Source organism: Columba livia, chromosome 28 (assembly GCF_036013475.1).
Source record: "Columba livia isolate bColLiv1 breed racing homer chromosome 28, bColLiv1.pat.W.v2, whole genome shotgun sequence".
In the NCBI taxonomy this organism is placed as follows: Eukaryota; Metazoa; Chordata; class Aves; order Columbiformes; family Columbidae; genus Columba; species Columba livia.
In genome coordinates this window covers 780242-797093 of record NC_088629.1, presented here as the reverse complement: position 1 = coordinate 797093, position 16852 = coordinate 780242, and the positions used below count along the sequence as shown (strand labels likewise).

General features: G+C 58.0%; 2 protein-coding genes across 8 annotated transcripts in view; one reads left to right on the top strand and one right to left on the bottom strand.

Moving 5' to 3' along the window:
* Positions 1-9388, top strand: part of LOC110359654 (uncharacterized) — a 22871-nt gene extending 13483 nt beyond the window's left edge. For 2 of the 6 annotated variants that reach the window (XR_010468356.1, XM_065042881.1), the window contains 2 exons: positions 2707-2761; positions 3013-3207. Coding sequence is in view for 3 of the 6 variants with exons in the window: in XM_065042881.1 (XP_064898953.1) it covers positions 2707-2761; positions 3013-3057 (100 nt within the window). In the remaining 3 variants the exon portion in view is untranslated. Of the gene's footprint in view, positions 1-907; positions 2762-3012; positions 3208-6280; positions 6493-8247; positions 8914-9169 lie in introns of those variants that run through there. The other 4 variants (XR_002414978.2, XM_065042879.1, XM_065042880.1 and 1 more) reach the window with 4 other exon arrangements.
* PLEKHO1 (pleckstrin homology domain containing O1) lies at positions 861-16852 on the bottom strand. Of its 2 annotated transcripts, XM_065042871.1 has the most exons (7): positions 16091-16852; positions 15316-15462; positions 7468-7608; positions 6368-6472; positions 5543-5644; positions 4272-5038; positions 861-4042 (listed from the first exon to the last, which is right to left on the bottom strand). In XM_065042871.1, exons 1-6 carry the CDS (start codon positions 16118-16120, stop codon positions 4274-4276), a joined length of 1290 nt encoding a protein of 429 aa, XP_064898943.1. In that variant the 5' UTR covers positions 16121-16852; the 3' UTR covers positions 861-4042; positions 4272-4273. The 2 variants fall into 2 exon arrangements, with proteins under 2 accessions (XP_064898943.1, XP_064898944.1); XM_065042872.1 differs by lacking the exon at positions 16091-16852 and adding an exon at positions 15606-16038 and having other exon boundaries at positions 861-5038.

The window sequence follows — 16852 nt, the reverse complement described above, 5'->3', positions numbered from 1 at the left end:
TGAACAGGGAGCACTGGGGGCTGCAGGGTGGACGGGGAGCGCTGGGCGGTGCAGGGTGGACGGGGAGCACTGGGTGCTGCAGGGTGGACGGGGAGCGCTGGGCGCTGCAGGGTGGACGGGGAGCGCTGGGTGCTGCAGGGTGGACGGGGAGCGCTGGGTGCTGCAGGGTGGACGGGGAGCGCTGGGTGCTGCAGGTTGAACAGGGAGCACTGGGTGCTGCAGGGTGGACGGGGAGCACTGGGTGCTGCAGGTTGAACAGGGAGCACTGGGCGCTGCAGGGTGGACAGGGAGCACTGGGTGCTGCAGGGTGGACGGGGAGCACTGGGTGCTGCAGGGTGGACGGGGAGCACTGGGTGCTGCAGGTTGAACAGGGAGCACTGGGTGCTGCAGGGTGGACGGGGAGCACTGGGTGCTGCAGGTTGAACAGGGAGCACTGGGTGCTGCAGGGTGGACGGGGAGCACTGGGTGCTGCAGGGTGGACGGGGAGCGCTGGGTGCTGCAGGTTGAACAGGGAGCACTGGGTGCTGCAGGGTGGACGGGGAGCACTGGGCGCTGCAGGGTGGACGGGGAGCACTGGGTGCTGCAGGTTGAACAGGGAGCACTGGGTGCTGCAGGGTGGACGGGGAGCACTGGGTGCTGCAGGTTGAACAGGGAGCACTGGGCGCTGCAGGGTGGACCGGGAGCGCTGGGTGCTGCAGGGTGGACGGGGAGCACTGGGCGGTGCAGGGTGGACAGGGAGCACTGGGTGCTGCAGGTTGAACAGGGAGCACTGGGCGCTGCAGGGCGGACGGGGAGCACTGGGCGGTGCAGGGTGGACGGGGAGCACTGGGTGCTGCCCTCAAGAAAGACTCTTCTATTCCTTTCTTTTTTCATTTTCCTTTAATTTAAAAAATTCTTTTCATCACAGCCTTAAAATCAATCAAAATAAAGAAAGCTGCAGCAGACGGGACCCGTGCCCCGCGCTCTGTACATGTGGAAGGTTCAATTTACAGAAAAATCAGTGCAGATTTCTTTCCAAAAGCAACAACCCATTCCGTTATCCCCCCCCAGCCCCCTCGGTAAGAAGAGGAAAGGAGAACCTGAAATACAAGTCAAAGAGCAAAAGAAGGGGTGGATCAAGCATCGATCAAATCAATATCGTGTTTATAAACACTCCTTTGAGCAGCTGCAGCAGAAAATAGCACCTTCAGAGCCCCTGGTGTGACGTGTGGGAACCGAGGAGGTTCAGGGAGTGTGAGACATGAACGATGCTTCGTATGGACAAGAATCAGCTCCTCCAACTTCATTCGCAAATGATTTGATTCCTTTGACTATGGGCTAGAGAAAAGTGAAAGAGGAGAGTGTTCTTTTCTCCCATAAGGGTTAGTTTGGGGGATTTAAAGGGATTTTGGACCATCCTCTGATATCGGGGGTTTTGTTCTTGTGGCTCAGATACAAATAGCTCTGGAAACCATTAGTTATTTGGGGGGTCTGAGGCTTTTTCACAGTTTTGCCCATTGAAATCTGGTGCCGGTTTGGTGGGCAGAGAAGGGCGGAGGTGCCGGACGGGGGTGGTTTCTGCTCTACATGTGATGGGAGGTGAATTCCCAGAAATCGGGAACGTTGAACTCTTCTAGGATTTGCCGTTTCGATGAATGTTCTCGTTGTAAGTGTGACACGAGGTGAGCGCTGAGTCTGAGCAAAGGGCTTTGGGGCGCGTCCCTGAAGGAGAAGCCGGGAGTGATTTTCTGCAGCAAACGCAGGCTGGAACTCTCCTTTGCGAAAAGGAGCTTGAATCCCCCCCACAGCTCAACAGCCGAGTCCCTGACTCGTGTTGTGGGCCAGCAAGCCCAGCAGCCCCCCTGCCCTTGCAGCTCACACTGCAGCTCTCGCAGCATCACTGCGGGTTCCCGACTCAGCTCTTCGGTCTGCAGGGAATCGAGGCTCCTGCTCTTCGCGTCCGTTTGTAAACTGATGTGCGGCTGCGTGTTCCCCGTGGCGGGGCCGGTTCCTCTGCCCCCATGGGCTGAAGCGTTTCGGTGTCCAAGGGACTTTGCCTTTTGGGCCACTTGCATAATAAAACTCACACAGGCTCCTGAAGCCCCAAACTCTCACACAGAATCTGCTGGAGTCCTTTCCAAAGGTTCTGGTGGCAATGGAAGGATGGTTCCCTTCCATCAGTGACTCGGGGTGCTGCGGTACAGAGGGGAGAACTTTGCGCAATTTAGATTTTTAAAGAATGATAATAAAAGAGGGCAGAACTCCAGCCCACGCAGGAGAAGGCAGCGAGATCTCCCAGCCCTGCGTGTCTGCGCAGGATCCAGAGGCTCCTGATGGGTTTCTAGGTACTTCTGTGCGGGGACCGGACCTGGGGACTCTGCTACTGCTGCTGTGGGGAGAATTCCACAGTTCCAGCTGCGTTTGGGTTGGAGTGAAAACCGCGTCAGAACTGCCCCTGGGGAGACGAAGCGTCAGGCTTCTCCACGGGGACGGCTGGTAAAACAGTGTTTCATTGTGACTTGGAGAGGTTTCTACGAAAAAATTCACATTTTTTATAATACAAAAATATTCCCAAGCGAAAAATACACGTTTTTTGTTCTGAAAACTCATGGTTTTTTTCTTCCTAAGTGATTCCTTTTCCCTTGTCTGTGTTCTCTCAGTCACGGAGCTGAACGGGAAGGGTTTTATCAGAGCGCCTCACATGAGCTCTTTTTTATTCTCTTTCAGGGATTATGCTTTTTCCTCTGATGCGTCCAAACAGATCCTTCAGCTGCTGGGAAAGGTAAGGAGAACATCACTGAAAAAGCCCAGATGCTGTTGGGGTGACGCGTGTAGCCCTGGAGGGCGGCAGCGGTGACGGGGGCGACGCCGCCCCACGGCGTCCCCTCGGGGTGGGCACAGCGCTGGGCCCGAGGAGACGGTGTTTGCAGGGGCCAGAGCTCGTTTGGCAATGTAAGATCTTAGCAGTAACGGTTCTAACAGGGGAAGGGGAGGAAGACTCAGTAAAACCAACCAGAAGTGGTTTCTTCGCAGCGCTGGCAGCTCCAGGTCAGCACCGCCAGCCTGGGGTGGAGCTGAGCAGACACAGGAGCCGCTCTCCTTTCCACGGAGAAAACAGACACCGCCCACCGCCAGGATAACTGTTGCGTTTGGTATTTTCACAGATTGTTCGCAATGCAGGTAAGGGAACTGGATTTTTTTGTTTGTGAGGTACCAGCGGGACGTCACCGTCACCACGTGGGTGCACTTTGAGCCCTTTGACACATCTTCGACATCCTCTTGCTTGGCTTGCTGCTCAAAGGCGTGAAAACTGAGCCGGCTATGGAGCCAAGCGCTCGAGGGGTTTGAGCTCGGGGCCAGGCTCAGCTTTCCTTTCGGCGGGGCTGATCCTGATCCTGACCGCCACAGCCCGGCAGCACAAACCGACAAGCAGAATCAAACCCACCAAAACGACTTTTGGCTCTTGGTTTCGGGCTGCCGCCTGTACACCCCGATTTTGCCATTTCCCCTCAGCTCAACGCAAAACAAAATACTGAAGTGAAAATGGAAAAAAAGCCAGAAAACAACCCCCCCAAACAACCCGTGCGGGGTGTCTGTTAAATTCAAGGCTTTGATCCTCTATTTGCACAGAAAGGAAGACATGGAGCTGCGAGCTCCGTTGGCCGGGGGTCTGTAAAGCAGATGGCTGTGGGGACACGGGTCACAAACCTCTTGCCCCGCTTCTGGGGGCTCCATATGTTCCACAAACACCAACTGCCCACCCGGGGGTTCAGCACCGGCGCTCGGCCTCGGCTTCCCAGCGTCTCCACAACAGCTCCTGGACAGCGGGGACTTGCGAGCGTTGGCTGGGACGGACACTTTTGGTGTTGTCACTTATTTCCAAGAGGACGGTGAGGGAACAAGACGAGAGTCTCGGTCAGGGAGCTCAGGCGTTCCGAGCAGCAAAGCCAGGCCTTACAGGAGCATCTGTCCCGTGGTTGCACACATGCTGCTCCGGGCATGCAGGGACGTTCTCTAGGAACTGGCGCTTTCTTCCGTCCTCCGAGCGGGACACGAGTGGGGCCTGCGGTGCAAAGGGCGCTCTTTAACAAAGGAGGTATGAACCAGAACGGCATTTACTGCAACGCGGGGGTTTCATGAGGGATGTGGCGGAGGAAGGGAAGGCTTCAAGCTTTGAGAAGCAAATTCGGGGGGAGAACAGGCACCTTTTCACTCTTGAACACTGTAAATAATAATAATTAAAAAACCCAGGCGGAACAGCTGCCCGCCCCCTCCCCCCATCCCGGGCTTGCCTTCACATCATGCTCTTCCTGTACTGAGACTGTGAGCTCTGTCTGCCTTTGCAGTCCGACTGCTGCAGTTCCAAGTGCCTGTACAGGTCCCTCAGCTCGCGGATCTCCTGCAGCACCCTCTTGGCCTGGCTCCACGTGGAGGACGCCTCCCCCAGCAGCCGCTCCGACTCCTGCAGGATCCTCTCACAGTCCGACTTGGAGGATGACGAGGAAGAAGAAGAAGTGGTGGTGGTGCTGGTGGCGGCGTCCTTGGTCTTTCTCTTGCCTTCCCCGTAGCCCTTCACCTCCGTCAGCAGTTCCTGAGTTTTTTCCAGTTTCAGTGCAACCAGTTCTTGTATCCGGGACAGCTGCTCCGGCTCCGCCGAGGCGAACTGAGCCTCCAGCCCCCTCCTCAGCAGCGCCCGGTGCGCCGAAGAGTCCCGGCGAGACAGGATTTCTTCCATGGAGGCACATTTATTCTTTTCTGAGTGCGAGAGCTTTTTGGGGACCTGTGGCGTGTACATGGTCCCTTTGTCAAAGGAGTCATTGCGCTGCCCGGACCTGTCCCACGAGGTCACCTCCCGCCTCGGGAGGCTCCCCGTCCGCCCCTTCTCTGACGGTTTGACGTTCTCGGAGTCCGAGCGGCGCCTGCCGGCGGTGAGATGAGCCACCGACTTATCCAGATCCACGCGGAAACTCTCCTCGCAGGTGCCGTGATCCTCGGGAGAGGCGTCTTCCTCCTGGATCAGGTCGAGTGTCAGCATGCCGTCCGACGTTGAGGTAGATGCCTGAAGAAACAAAGAAGAGACCCTCAAGATCACGGAGCCAACCAGAACCTCAATCCAGCACTAAACACAGCCCCGAGAACCTCATCCGTGTGTATTTCAGCCCCTCCAGGGATGGTGGCTCCAGCACTGCCCTGGGCAGCCTGTTCAACACCCACAGCCCTTTGGGGAGAAATCACCCCAAATTAACAACCTCAACCTCCCCTGGCGCAACTCGCGGCTGTTTCTTCTCATCCCGTCACCCCGGCCCCTGTCTGGCCACGCTCTGCCGGGAACTTGAAGAATTGTGTCATTTCCAGCATCAGGACGAGGGGTGTTGGTGATGACGAGCTGCCGCTTCGCCAAAGGGTTTGCACAAAACACCGATCTATGAGAACAGAGGACCAGACCCAGGCAGCTCTGGGCCCTATGACAGTTTTCAGTTCACCTCTTCTTGCATTTCCTTATAAGTGAAACAGTTACAAGGGAATTTTACCTACAGAGGCATCTGGAATTCCTTGTACGTACCACAGCCATCAGATGTCCCCGCGTGGGCGGGCGCCGGGAGTGCTGGATCTTGGCCCTGTCGCGCGTGGGGTGCGCCAGGTAGCTGTCCTCTTCCACGGTGACCTGCGGGACACGGCCCGTGAGCGCCCGCGCCTTCCGCCCTTCCCACTCACCGCCAGCGTGTCTGTCTGTCCCAGCCAGCGTGTCTGTCCCCTCTGTGCCGAGATGGCGACTCCAGCACTGCCCTGGGCAGCCTGTTCCAACAGCCACAGCCCTTTGGGGAGAAATCACCCCAAATTTCCACCCTCAACCTCCCCTGGCGCAACTTGTGGCTGTTTCCTCTGGTCCTCTCACTTGCAAATGGAGATTCTGGCTTGACGGAAATACATCTGCCACCCAGGGCTGAAAAGGCAGATTAAACATTCCCGGCTGGACCCTAAAGGATTTGTGAAGCTGAAATGCGCCCGAGTCCCCGTCCCTCAGCCCAGCCCAGCCCCTTTGCGAATGAGCCCGCGGTGTCATCCCCGGGAGCAGCGGGTGGGAGGAAAGACTCCCCAAAGCCCCGGGAAACCGATCCTGTGCGAGGGCTGACGGGACGGGACAGAGCCCCTTGTCCCCGCTTTGCAATCACCACTGCAAACTAATCCCCAGGCTGGGATTAAACTGCGCCAAACCTCTAGCAGAGCCCGCTCTGTAGGTGTTGGTGGCTGCGTTTGGGTGCAGTCCATAAATAAACCTCTTTGTGTTTCTTTTAAATAGAAATAAACTGGCTCTAGTTGTCTAAAACCTTCAGTCAAGATTAAAGCAGAGACAGAGCCTGGGCCCGGCCCCTGGAGTCCGGCTCACCTCGTCTAGGATGCGGTTCTTAGCGCGTGTGATGGCAGAGTTGAGGGCATTAATCCAGGACTCTTTCTCTTCTGGACTCACAGCCAGGAAGATCAGATTCGGTGCCTACAAAAGAGAGAATTCAGGTCAGTGCCAAGGACCAGACTCACCCAGGATGTTTCTGCTCCGTCCCTGCCCACAGCAAAGCCACGCGGCCTCGGCTGCCTGGGCTCGGTGGGCACCGTGGCGCAGAGCGGGTCCTGCAGACGCCCGCCGCTCTGCTTGCAGCCCTTTGCAAAGCACACCCGCAGTTCCTCTCAAAGCCCAGCTTCCCGACCCGAAACCCAGGGACATCTCGACGTCCCAGCTCCTCCTTCCTCCCTCTTCGCTTCCACAGCCCAGCCCAGGCTGGGTCCTCAATGGTGACGCAGCCGTTCTGTGCCGCTGCTGCTCACACCCCGTTTCTGCCTGTTGTACCGCAGAAGGAGCCACATTTTCCATGCTTTATCCTATCAGTTGTACACCAAGGGCAGAGCAGGTCTGAAAATATGGCTTCTATAGGGAATATCCTCAGCAGAAATGAGGTTTAACCTCAGAAGCATTTTGTGAAATTGTCCAGAATTAAGTGCTTGGTTGTATTTACTCAGTGCAGCAGACCTGAGTCCCTCGCAGCAGAATCACGGATCGTTTTGGTTCGAAAAGGGCTTTAAAATCATGGAGTCCAAGGGGTAACCCACCCTGGCACTGACCCACGGCCCTGAGAACCTCATCTGTGTGTTCAACCCCCCCAGGACGGCGACTCCAGCACTGCCCTGGGCAGCCTGTTCAACACCCACAGCCCTTTGGGGAGAGATCACCCCAAATTAACAACCTCAGCATCCCCTGCTCAACTCGAGGCTGTTTCCTCTGCTCCTGGCGCTTGTTCCCGGGGAGCAGAGACTGCAACTCTCCTTCTCTCTCCATCTCTCCCTGTTCCTATCCATCCTGATGTGGTAAATTGATATTTAGATGTTTGTAACCAATCTGGGCTCCCACACGACCCGGCCCCCCCGGTCGCCCCGTGCCGGTGCCGGTGCCGGAGCCGGTGCCGGGCTGGCGGGAGCAGGCAGGGCGCAGCGTACCGTGTTTCCAGGCTGTCTGGAGTGCGCGAGGGTGAATTTGCTGTGGTTCTTTTTACTTCTGCTTTTGGACTTCCTGAGCTCTTCACATTTCTCATAATCGCTCAGGTCGAACATCTCCTGGATGTTTTTTTCATCTTTTACCTGCAAAATAAACCAAAAGCCAATCCAGTGACAGCCTTGCAGTGTCACACAGAGGCAGCAGCTTTTAGCTGCAAGGCAGCGGGTGCACAGGGGGCTGAACATCCCGAACGTGTCCTGGGGCTTCTGCTCTGGGATGTGGTCACCGAAATATTGTGCAAAAGCTGACACCTTAAGACACCAATTCAGGGACAGCACTAATAGCTGGGCAGCGCTGTGCTGGTTTTGGAGGGGGAGAAACAGATTTTCAACAGGATCATTTTACTCGAGGCTCGTCCGGAACAAGTGGGACATATTTAGAAGGATAACTTGGAAATCACAGTCTGCTGGGTTCATTCCTGGGGATTCCTCCGGGATTGCACTGCTCCTCCCACCCCAAAGTCACCGGGACGGGGCTGAACCACCGCGGGTGTGACCCGACCCGGGGGCTGTGCCTGGGGACCCTCCACACCAGCGCCTGCCCCGTGTGGGGAGGGACAATCCCATCAGCGCTCCTGCCTTCTGGAGCCAGCGCTGCCAAACTTGGAGGCATCAGGATTAACACTTGCTATTTTTACCCCGTCAGCCTGCGCCGGCAGCTGGGCCGCGGGGTGGATTACCCACTACCCACCAAGAAACACTTGTTGTTTCTCGTTTTCCCAGAAACGCTCCGTTGGCCTTTGGAGAGTCACCGAGCGGCCACCGCACAGCTTTGACAAGGTCTGTCCCCAGCACTTTCTGGCTGAAGGCACACGGCTGTAGATAAACACCGCAGACGCTTCAATGGCAATTAAAGGCGTGACTTGCACAAGGTCCCGGAGGCTGCGGCCGAGCTGGGGGGGAGCGGGTCCGTGGTACGGCCCCACCACACCGCCCGGACCGCGCGGCGTTGTCGCTCGGGGACGCACAAACGAGAATTTCGAGCCTGTCCTGCGCGCGGCCCCGTTCGTTTGTGCGCCCTCCCTTTCCCTCGCGCTCTTTATCCCACAGCACAGGAGCTCCGCTCTTCCCACCCCAAACACGAGGAGTGTGGGTAATGGGATGGGACAGAACGTGGGGTTTGTGTGTCCGCTAAGGACAGAACTGCGGGAGGTTTAAATCCGGCTCAGTCTGCTAATCCCAGCCCAGGTCAGCGCGGGCTCCACGGGGTCCCCGCGGTGCTGGGAAGGCTCACGGTGACGAGGCCTCAGCTTTGGGTTTCCTGAAAGGAAAGGACGCCGCCCCGTTTAATGAGTTTCCTCCCGGCTTTTGGGAAGCGCTGAAGGAATTCCCCAAGATTTATTTTTCTTTTAAGAGAATTTAAATAAAGAGGCTGACTAACCAGATAAACGGACCATCTGGCCCTGTGCAATGACTGCGGCCCCCCCGCCATCCTTTTCCTTCCATCCCCCCGTTTGTCTTCAGGAACGAGGAGGCAAACCCTGCGCACAGCTGTTCTGGACCCAGCAAATCCTTCTGATTTCTGCTCTTACCAACAGCCGCTGTCTCTGGGCTGTTATGGCCACAAATGGAAATATCTCTGGCAGACAATGTCTATCTAAATATCCTCCCCGCACGTTTCTAATCAGCTTTGATCTCTTCCCAGCGCCGTCCTGCAATCCACCTCTTTCCAAGAACCCTGGCGGAATTTGCAGCAGGAAAAGCCGATTTCCCGCGAGCCGCGGCGCGGTGGCCGAGGGACGAGCCCTGCCCGCGGACGCTTCCTCATGCAGGTCACTGGGACTTCGTGCTTGGTAACATCCCGAGGCCACGAGTGAACGGGCCGCGATTTCGCCATTCGAGGGTGGCCGTGTTCTGCCCCGCTGGTGGGAAGGGGCGCGGGGGCCAAAGAAGGGGGAGGTGGGGGTGTGAATGACAGAATACAGCACGCTCGGGGCGGGGTTGTCACGCAGCTCATCTTCTGTACAAAAAACCCCCAAAATACCAAAAAAAGGCAACTCCTGCCTCCCCACTGCCTGCTGGGCAGTGAGCCGAGGGCCGCGGAGCCCCCTGGGCAGGCAGGTCTGCATTTAAAGGATTAAGGTGTATAAATCCCAGCTATGACTGCTGCTGCTCTTTGCTGTCCGTATTGCACCTACCCCAGGCAGGCAAAACAACTCTTGCCTCCTAACGCTCCTAAAAACGCTCCCGTGCTCCAGCTATGAAGGGAAACTGAGGCACGGAGCAGGGACCCACGGTGTCCCCGTCCTCTAAGACAAAGGTCCCTAAACGTTCTCTCCGAGCCCCCGCACGCCCCAGGGGCGGCTGCGGCTGCGGGGTGTCGCTGATCCCGGCCCATGGGCAGCGGTGGCCGTGCTGGCCAGCGTGGCCGGCGCCGCGTTCCTCACGGCCTCACCCCGCAGCTGCCGCGCGGGGCCGCCAGGAATCCCGCAGACGCGGCGCCCACGGCCCTTCTCCCCGAGCCTGCAGGGTTATTTCTGTCCTGCTGCTTCCGAAGGGCTGTGTCCCCCTGCCAACGCTCCGGCAACGGGACAATCCCCGATGCGGTTTAAATTAACTTGGGCCTCTTGTTGCTATTTCCTCCCTCATCCAGTTGTCACCTGTGGCGACTGAACCGCTTTGGCTCCTGGGCCGAACCGGGAGCAAAATGCACGAGAGGTTGCTCCATCACCGGGCAAAGTTGTGCCGTTTTCCTCTTTTTTGGTGATTTGCCTGAGCAGTTCCCTGTTGACACACAACATCCTCTAAGAAAATGCGGAAGGGACAGAGAAAAATCACAAGACGCCAAGTGTAATGTGTCCATGAGACACTCAAGAGGTCAAAATGTGGCTTAACAAGAAACCTACAGATGCTCGGTAAAGCTGAATATCCAAACATGGGCAGCCTGGGGATGGTGGCAGCAGCGTCTTCCCCTCTCAGGCTGAGCTGGGGGTTTCACTTCCTCAAGCTGAGCGGATCCGCCGTGCAGCAAGGGACAGAGCTGAGCCAAAACCAGCGGCCGGCGCTGCTGGGCACCGCGGAGGACAAACCGCGGGGCCTGGGGGCGGTTTGGGCCGTCAGCCCGGGGTCAAAATGGCGCCAGAATCACCTCAGGGTCAAAATGGCGCCAGAATCACCTCAGGGCTCAACATGGCGGCCCCAGGGGTGTTGGGATCACCTCATGACAAGAGCTTGAGGAGCTGGAGCGAGTTCAGAGAAGGGAACGGAGCTGGGGAAGGAGGTTGAGGTTGGACATTGGGAACAATTCCTTCCCCAAAGGGCTGTGGGTGTTGAACAGGCTGCCCAGGGCAGTGCTGGAGTCACCGTCCCTGGACAGGCTGAAAACACACAGATGAGGTTCTCAGGGACACGGGGATGCTTGAACTCCACGATTTTAAAGCTCTTTTCCAGCCCAAATGTTTCTGTGATTCTAACAGCACAGGCTCAGAAATACCGCAAGTGCTTTGCAGGCTCCATCACCCGCACGTGGACTCGAGACACGACTTTAAATACGTCCCCACCCCCTTCCAGGCCGCGCTGTGCCCTGTTCGGGGGCACCGTAACAAACGAGGAGCCAGAACAGACGGCTTTTCAAGTGCTCTTGTCCTTAATTGAGTCGATGCTTTTGCTGGCAAACAAGAAAAGGCTGAAGGAAGCGCCGAGAAGCGTTTCCTCGTTAACATCTCGTCATCAGCGGGTCCGTCCGTGTGTCTGGTGGCAGCCCAGCTGCGTCCGTGTGTCTGGTGGCAGCCCAGCTGCGTCCGTGTGTCTGGCCGCCCTTCCCCAGCACGGAGCGATAGCAAACACAATTACCAGAAGTTTGGGGGGTCCCGCCGTGGAGCAGAGCGGGGGAAAGAGTGCAAAAGTGCCATTAAGAAGGTGGTTTTGCTCCGCAGAGCTCAGCTCACTTCAGCAGATCTCGTGTGTGGTTTCTGCCCCGAATGCTTTTTTTGGCCGATGACCACACGCTAAATGATGAAGTTTGAGGGCATTTTGCAGAAGTTCACTGAGTTTCCTTGCAGCGAGGGAGGATCGCTGAGCCGCCCAGAGCCCCGCGGGCTGGAGACCTCGGCTCCCGTTGTGCTGCACGGCTGGCGGAGCACAAGGTGCTGGAGCAAACTCCACAGCCTCCAGAGGCCGATGCCCTGACAAGAAAACCAGCCCTCAAAAGCCCTGTTTGCATTTTTCCAGGTATAAAACACATTTCCTCTCCTTACAGACGTGGTCTGAGCCCGGGCTGCCCTCCGGCACCCACGCCTTCAGACGGAGAGAAACAGACCAGCGCAAGGCTCTAAGCGCAGCTCCCGAAGCAGCACAGCGATTCCCAGTGGGAATATTGATGGGATTTGGGGAGTTTAACAGGACCTGTGGGATTTGGCCTTTTGGAAAGCGCCGTCCAGCCCTTCCAGACCCCAGACGGGTCTTGTTCAGCGACATCTTTCCCCAGGGATCCCCACGTGTGACAGTTCCCCCTTCGCAGGCACCTCATGCCTTGGGGAGACGAGGATGATTAACCCTGCTTTCCAGATGGGGAAATTCAGGCAAAAGCAGATAAATGACCTGTTTGAATTAATGCAGTGAGTGCACGGCAGAGCCAACGAGTCCTGCTACTTAACCCCTTTTTCTGTGCTGATGGGGAAAGGCCGGGAGTCCCGCTTTACCCGCTAAACCTGCCTTCTGCTCTAGAGCGGCCGCTGAGCTTAAGAGGAGCTGACAGGAAACACTGAGGTTAATATGAGAGTCAACTCGTCAGCCCCATCCACCAAATCCACGTTGCTGCGGCGGCTTTGATGGAGCAGAAATAATTCATAGCAGAGGATCTTGGATCTTGGATCTGGAGCCTCCGTGCCACCGCTGCAGCAACTGGGCTGAGATCAACCTGTCTAGTGGCCGTTTCCACTCGGGTTTTATCCGTGTCTCCGCAGGGTCTCCGCTGCTGCATTCTCCCCCGGCCGCAGCCGGCGCTGCCCCGCGGCCGCGGTGCCGCGGCGCAGCGGCACAGCCCAGCAGCACGACCCAGCAGTGCCCCCGGTTCCTCCACCGGCCATAAAATGGCATGTGAAAGAAAATGAAAAGACCCGAGGGCCCGTCCTGTTCTGCTCGACAAATCCCGATTTCTGAGGCTATTTGCAGGAGCCGCGGGCACCTGCTGCTGAGAGCGAGCGTGCGGAGGGAGCAACGCTCTGAATGCGCGCTGGGACCTGGGGACGGGCCTCCCCGAGCAGATCATAGAATCACAGAGTCATTTGGGTTGGAAATACCCTGAAGATCGAGGCCAAGCATTTCCCCAGCCCTGGCATTAAACATGTCCCTGAGAACCTCATCTCTGTCTGTTCAACCCCCCAGGACGGCGACTCCAGCACTGCCCTGGGCAGCCTGTTCAACACCCACAGCCCTTTGGGGAGAAATCACCCCAAATTAACAACCTCACGTCTCGTCGGTGGGTGAAAACCTGGCCGTGCTGAAAAATGAACACCCAGTCCACACCGAACACCCGTTGATGTGAAAACACCCATCTGCCTTTGAACAACAACTCTCAGAAACACACAATTGCCAGGCAGCCACCACACATGTGTCCCGCCGTCCGGACACACACCTGTCCCTCTGTCCCTACACACACGTGTCCCTCTGTCCCTACACACACGTGTCCCTCTGTCCATACACACACGTGTCCCTCCATCTGAACATACATGTGTCGCTCTGTCCCTACACACACGTGTCGCTCTGTCCCTACGCACACGTGTGCCGCACACCATGTGCTGCAGCCGCCTCGCAGCCGGTGATTCCCAGTGACACAGACGTATTCCCAGTGTCACAGACAGACATATTCCCGGTTCCTGGTGACACAGACACACTCCCGGTTCCCGCACACGCGCCCAGACGTTCCCTCCGTACTCGCGTTCCTGCACAACCGCAGATTCTTCCATATAAAGACATCGGCGGGCGCCGCTGCCTGTTATTTATGGGCTCACACACACCCGTGCACGCAGAGCCGCTGCTGCTCCAGCCGCACGTGCGCCGGGGGGTATTTTCCTGGTTAAAAAACACACAGAACAAACACAAGTGCTGCGGGGTCGGGAGTCGCACCCCGGTCTGCGCTCAGAGCACGCAGGTTTAAAGAGGGACAGACAGACGCATCTTTTTCTGCGCATCTCCATCCCTGTATTAACACATTCTATCTTGCGCAGGGTTTCCTCCTGTAGCCAAGCGGAGCCGTTTGCTGGCGGTTTATTCTCCAGGCTCAAGGAGTTGAGGTACAGACGGACAGAACCCCCGGCGGCAGCGCGGGGTGTGGGGACATCCCGGTGTCACCGGGGGCTGCGGGGCGGCTCGAGTTCGGAAAACACTCTGCTTTTGGTGGTTGTTTTCCCCGGCAGGATCCAGAATCCTTCCCCTCAAAGGGAGTTCACTCTGCGCACCCGCGCGGCTCCTTCCCCCGCTGAGACGGACCCCAAAGCTCCAGTTCTATCCCCACTAAACTGCGCTTAAGCGTGCATTTCTACTCAAGCACATGCCGCTTTGAACTGGGACCCCGGTGCAGAGAAACCATTGACTGCTGGAACACGAGGCGCAGGTCAAGCCCTTCCTGCCGTGTCTGTCTGTCCGGCACTTTCTAAACTCTGCTCCGTGGCCCCAGAGCTACACAAGCCGCTTGTCGGTCGTGCCAGACGAGCTGGTGAGGAACCCGCGCTCTACACTGCGGTACTCCCCGAAAATAGATTAATCACAGGTTTTGTGTCTCGTTAGCACGAGTGCTGCCTCTAACATTTCTGTCTCTGGACCCGCAGACACGTCTGTTCCCCACACCCGTGTCTCTGCGTCCTGGGGCAGCCAAGAGACGGAGTGAGCTGTGAAACGCCAGCACATGGCTAAGCCTGACCTAGGCTGTCGGGCTGCGCTTAGGCTATTTCTGTGTCCTAATAACCCCTGATCCATCCGTGATTCGATCAGCCTCTAAATCAAATTACGCTTGGCGCTCCAGACCCTTTTATCTCTAAGGGGATAAAGCTGGGCCAGGTAATGATGCATCTGAACAACAGACCCCCCGCAAGGAATAACCCACTGGTGGGTGAAAACCCCCAGCCAGAGCCGTGGGTTCACCCCACACCCCCGTCCTAAGCCCGGCCTAACCCCAGGCAGCCCCTGCCTGTCTCAGGGCACAGCCCTGCCCCGAGTCTGCAGGTGTCAGCAGAGCTGGGCCCGGGCATTTCTGAGGAATTTACCAAGACAAAAACCGAAGGACAGCGGGACCCCAGCGGCCTGCCAGTCACATCCCATTAACGCTCACCTAAACCCCACATTAAACCCCACACCCCGCTTGATGTCGAGCGGAGACGAGGGGGGGGGAGAGGGGACATGTTTTTTTCAATAAGGGGTTGCATCCCTGCTTCAATTTCCCCGTTTTCCTCTTGCAGGGAGGAAAGACAAATATAAGAAATAAAGGACCCATAAGCGGCTCGATTCCGGTCGGGAGGCCAGTTCTCCCGGCCAGCCCGGCGCGGCGGCGGCAGCGGCGGCGGGACCGGCGGGACCCGCGGCACCGGGCGCGGAGCACGGGCACCGAGGAGCAGAGGACGGAGGTTTGAACCCCGGAGAAGCGGATCCTGCCGTGTGCGCAGCGCTGGGAACGTCTCGGGCTGGCACACACCCCACCCGCGCCCATCCGCGCCCACCCGCTCCCGGGGGGCTCGGGCAGAAAACACCCCCGAGAGAGAGAAAACCCCCCAGGGCCCCGACTGAGCGCTGGAGCTTTTCATATGCAAAGGGCAGGAAAAAGAGGGGGATGGGAAAGGAAAAGGAAACCGATCCTACCTCCTTCTCCGAGATGTAAAGCTGATCTCCCTTCAGAACCACGTAACGGTTTTTCCAGATTTCCCTAAAAATGCCTTTCCCGCAGAATTTCCGCACCCAGCCGACCTTCTCGGGCTGCGCAGGTTGCTGGTTTCCATCCTGGGGCCCCTACACAAAGACGGAGGGAAGAAAAGGGGCGGAAAATCGGGATTATTCTTCATTTTACGCTCCTCGGCCCCCTCCCTCTGCCCCCAACTTCGCCCCCTCCCCGGCCCCTCTCGGCGCCGCCACCGAGGGTTCGGTTCTCCCACCGATTTTCTGCTGCAGACATGAAGCGACAACAACAATCCCGGGGCGCCGGAGCAGCGATCGCAGGCAGGGTGTCCCCCGCGCGTTATATAAGCAAAGCTGCCGTGTTCCAGCCGCACAACGCGCGTTTCCCCGCGGAAAGAGGAGCGGGAGGGTGTCGGGCGCAATTTAAACCGGCGGCTTTATTTACTGCAGCAAAAATTGCGGGTTTGAGCCTTTTCTCAATTAATCCCCAGCGGCAAAAATCCGGGGCCGGGTTTTTATTGCGGATCTGTGCATGCAGAGCGGGGTCCGCGCGGCGATGGTGTCTCGGTGCTTTATGGTCTCCTTGCCACCCGAAGCCGCGGATGGCGTGAGCGGAGGAGGAAGGCGAGCGGCCGCCGCGCTGCGCTTTGCATCTGCCCGGGGGTTGTTATTTTGCTAAGCGAGGGTGGGGGAGCAGAGGCCAAACTGGAAACCAAGAGCAACCCCCCCGCATCGCACTCACCCTTTTTGCAGAATTGTATTTTTTCATCATTCCTCGGCGCTGGGGGAGCTGAGGGGTCGGCGAGGGGCTCCCTGGGGTCCCGAGGAGGGCGGACGATCCTCCTCTTCCTCCCCGCGCTCCCGGGCGCTGTGCGGATCACGGGCGCTCTCTGGTTACGCGCGGAGCCGCCCGGCTCTGTAATCCATCCTCACACCCCCGCGCCCCCAGCACCATGGCTGGGCCGGCCGGGCCTCCCGCTCGTCCCCAGCGCGGTGACGTCTGAGCGCACCCGCCGCGCCATCGCGGCTCCAGCGCCGTTTCGTTACTCTTCTTTGTTTCTGGCTCCATCCGCGGCTCGGGGGCGCGTGGGGTCAGCGGGCAACGCGGGCGGCGCGGCCTTGGCTGTCCCCGGCGTGTCCGCTGGCACCGCCGATAAACCGTCCCGACGGAGGGCAGAGCGCCGGGCGGCGCCGGGAGGGTCTGTCTGCCTCCAGGGTTTTAAAGATTAAACCACTTGGCTGAGTGTTTCCCGGGGAGGGTCTGAGGGCAGGTGAATAAAACCCGGCGAGGTTTAGGCGCTGCTTAGAAAAAACCCTTTTTCTGTTTATTTGGTCTCTATAAATCCCACAAGCGCAGAACTACCTGAGCCGGGGCCGGGGCGCCGGGCTGGGCTTAGGGAGGTGCATGAGAACAGAGGGAAAACCAGAGCACGGCACAAGTTGCGTTCAGGTGGAGAAGAGGTGGGTGAACTGTGGGTCAGCCCCCCAGCCGCTGTACAGCGCG

Bases quoted from the DNA above. Each gene is read 5' to 3' on its own strand.
- PLEKHO1 (XM_065042871.1), bottom strand. From the start codon at position 16,120: ATGATGAAAAAATACAATTCTGCAAAAAGG. The intron at 15,463-16,090 runs GTGAGTGCGATG...GTCTTTGTGTAG, and splicing joins AATACAATTCTGCAAAAAGG to GGGCCCCAGGATGGAAACCA. The intron at 5,645-6,367 runs GTGAGCCGGACT...CGTGTCCCGCAG, and splicing joins AGAACCGCATCCTAGACGAG to GTCACCGTGGAAGAGGACAG.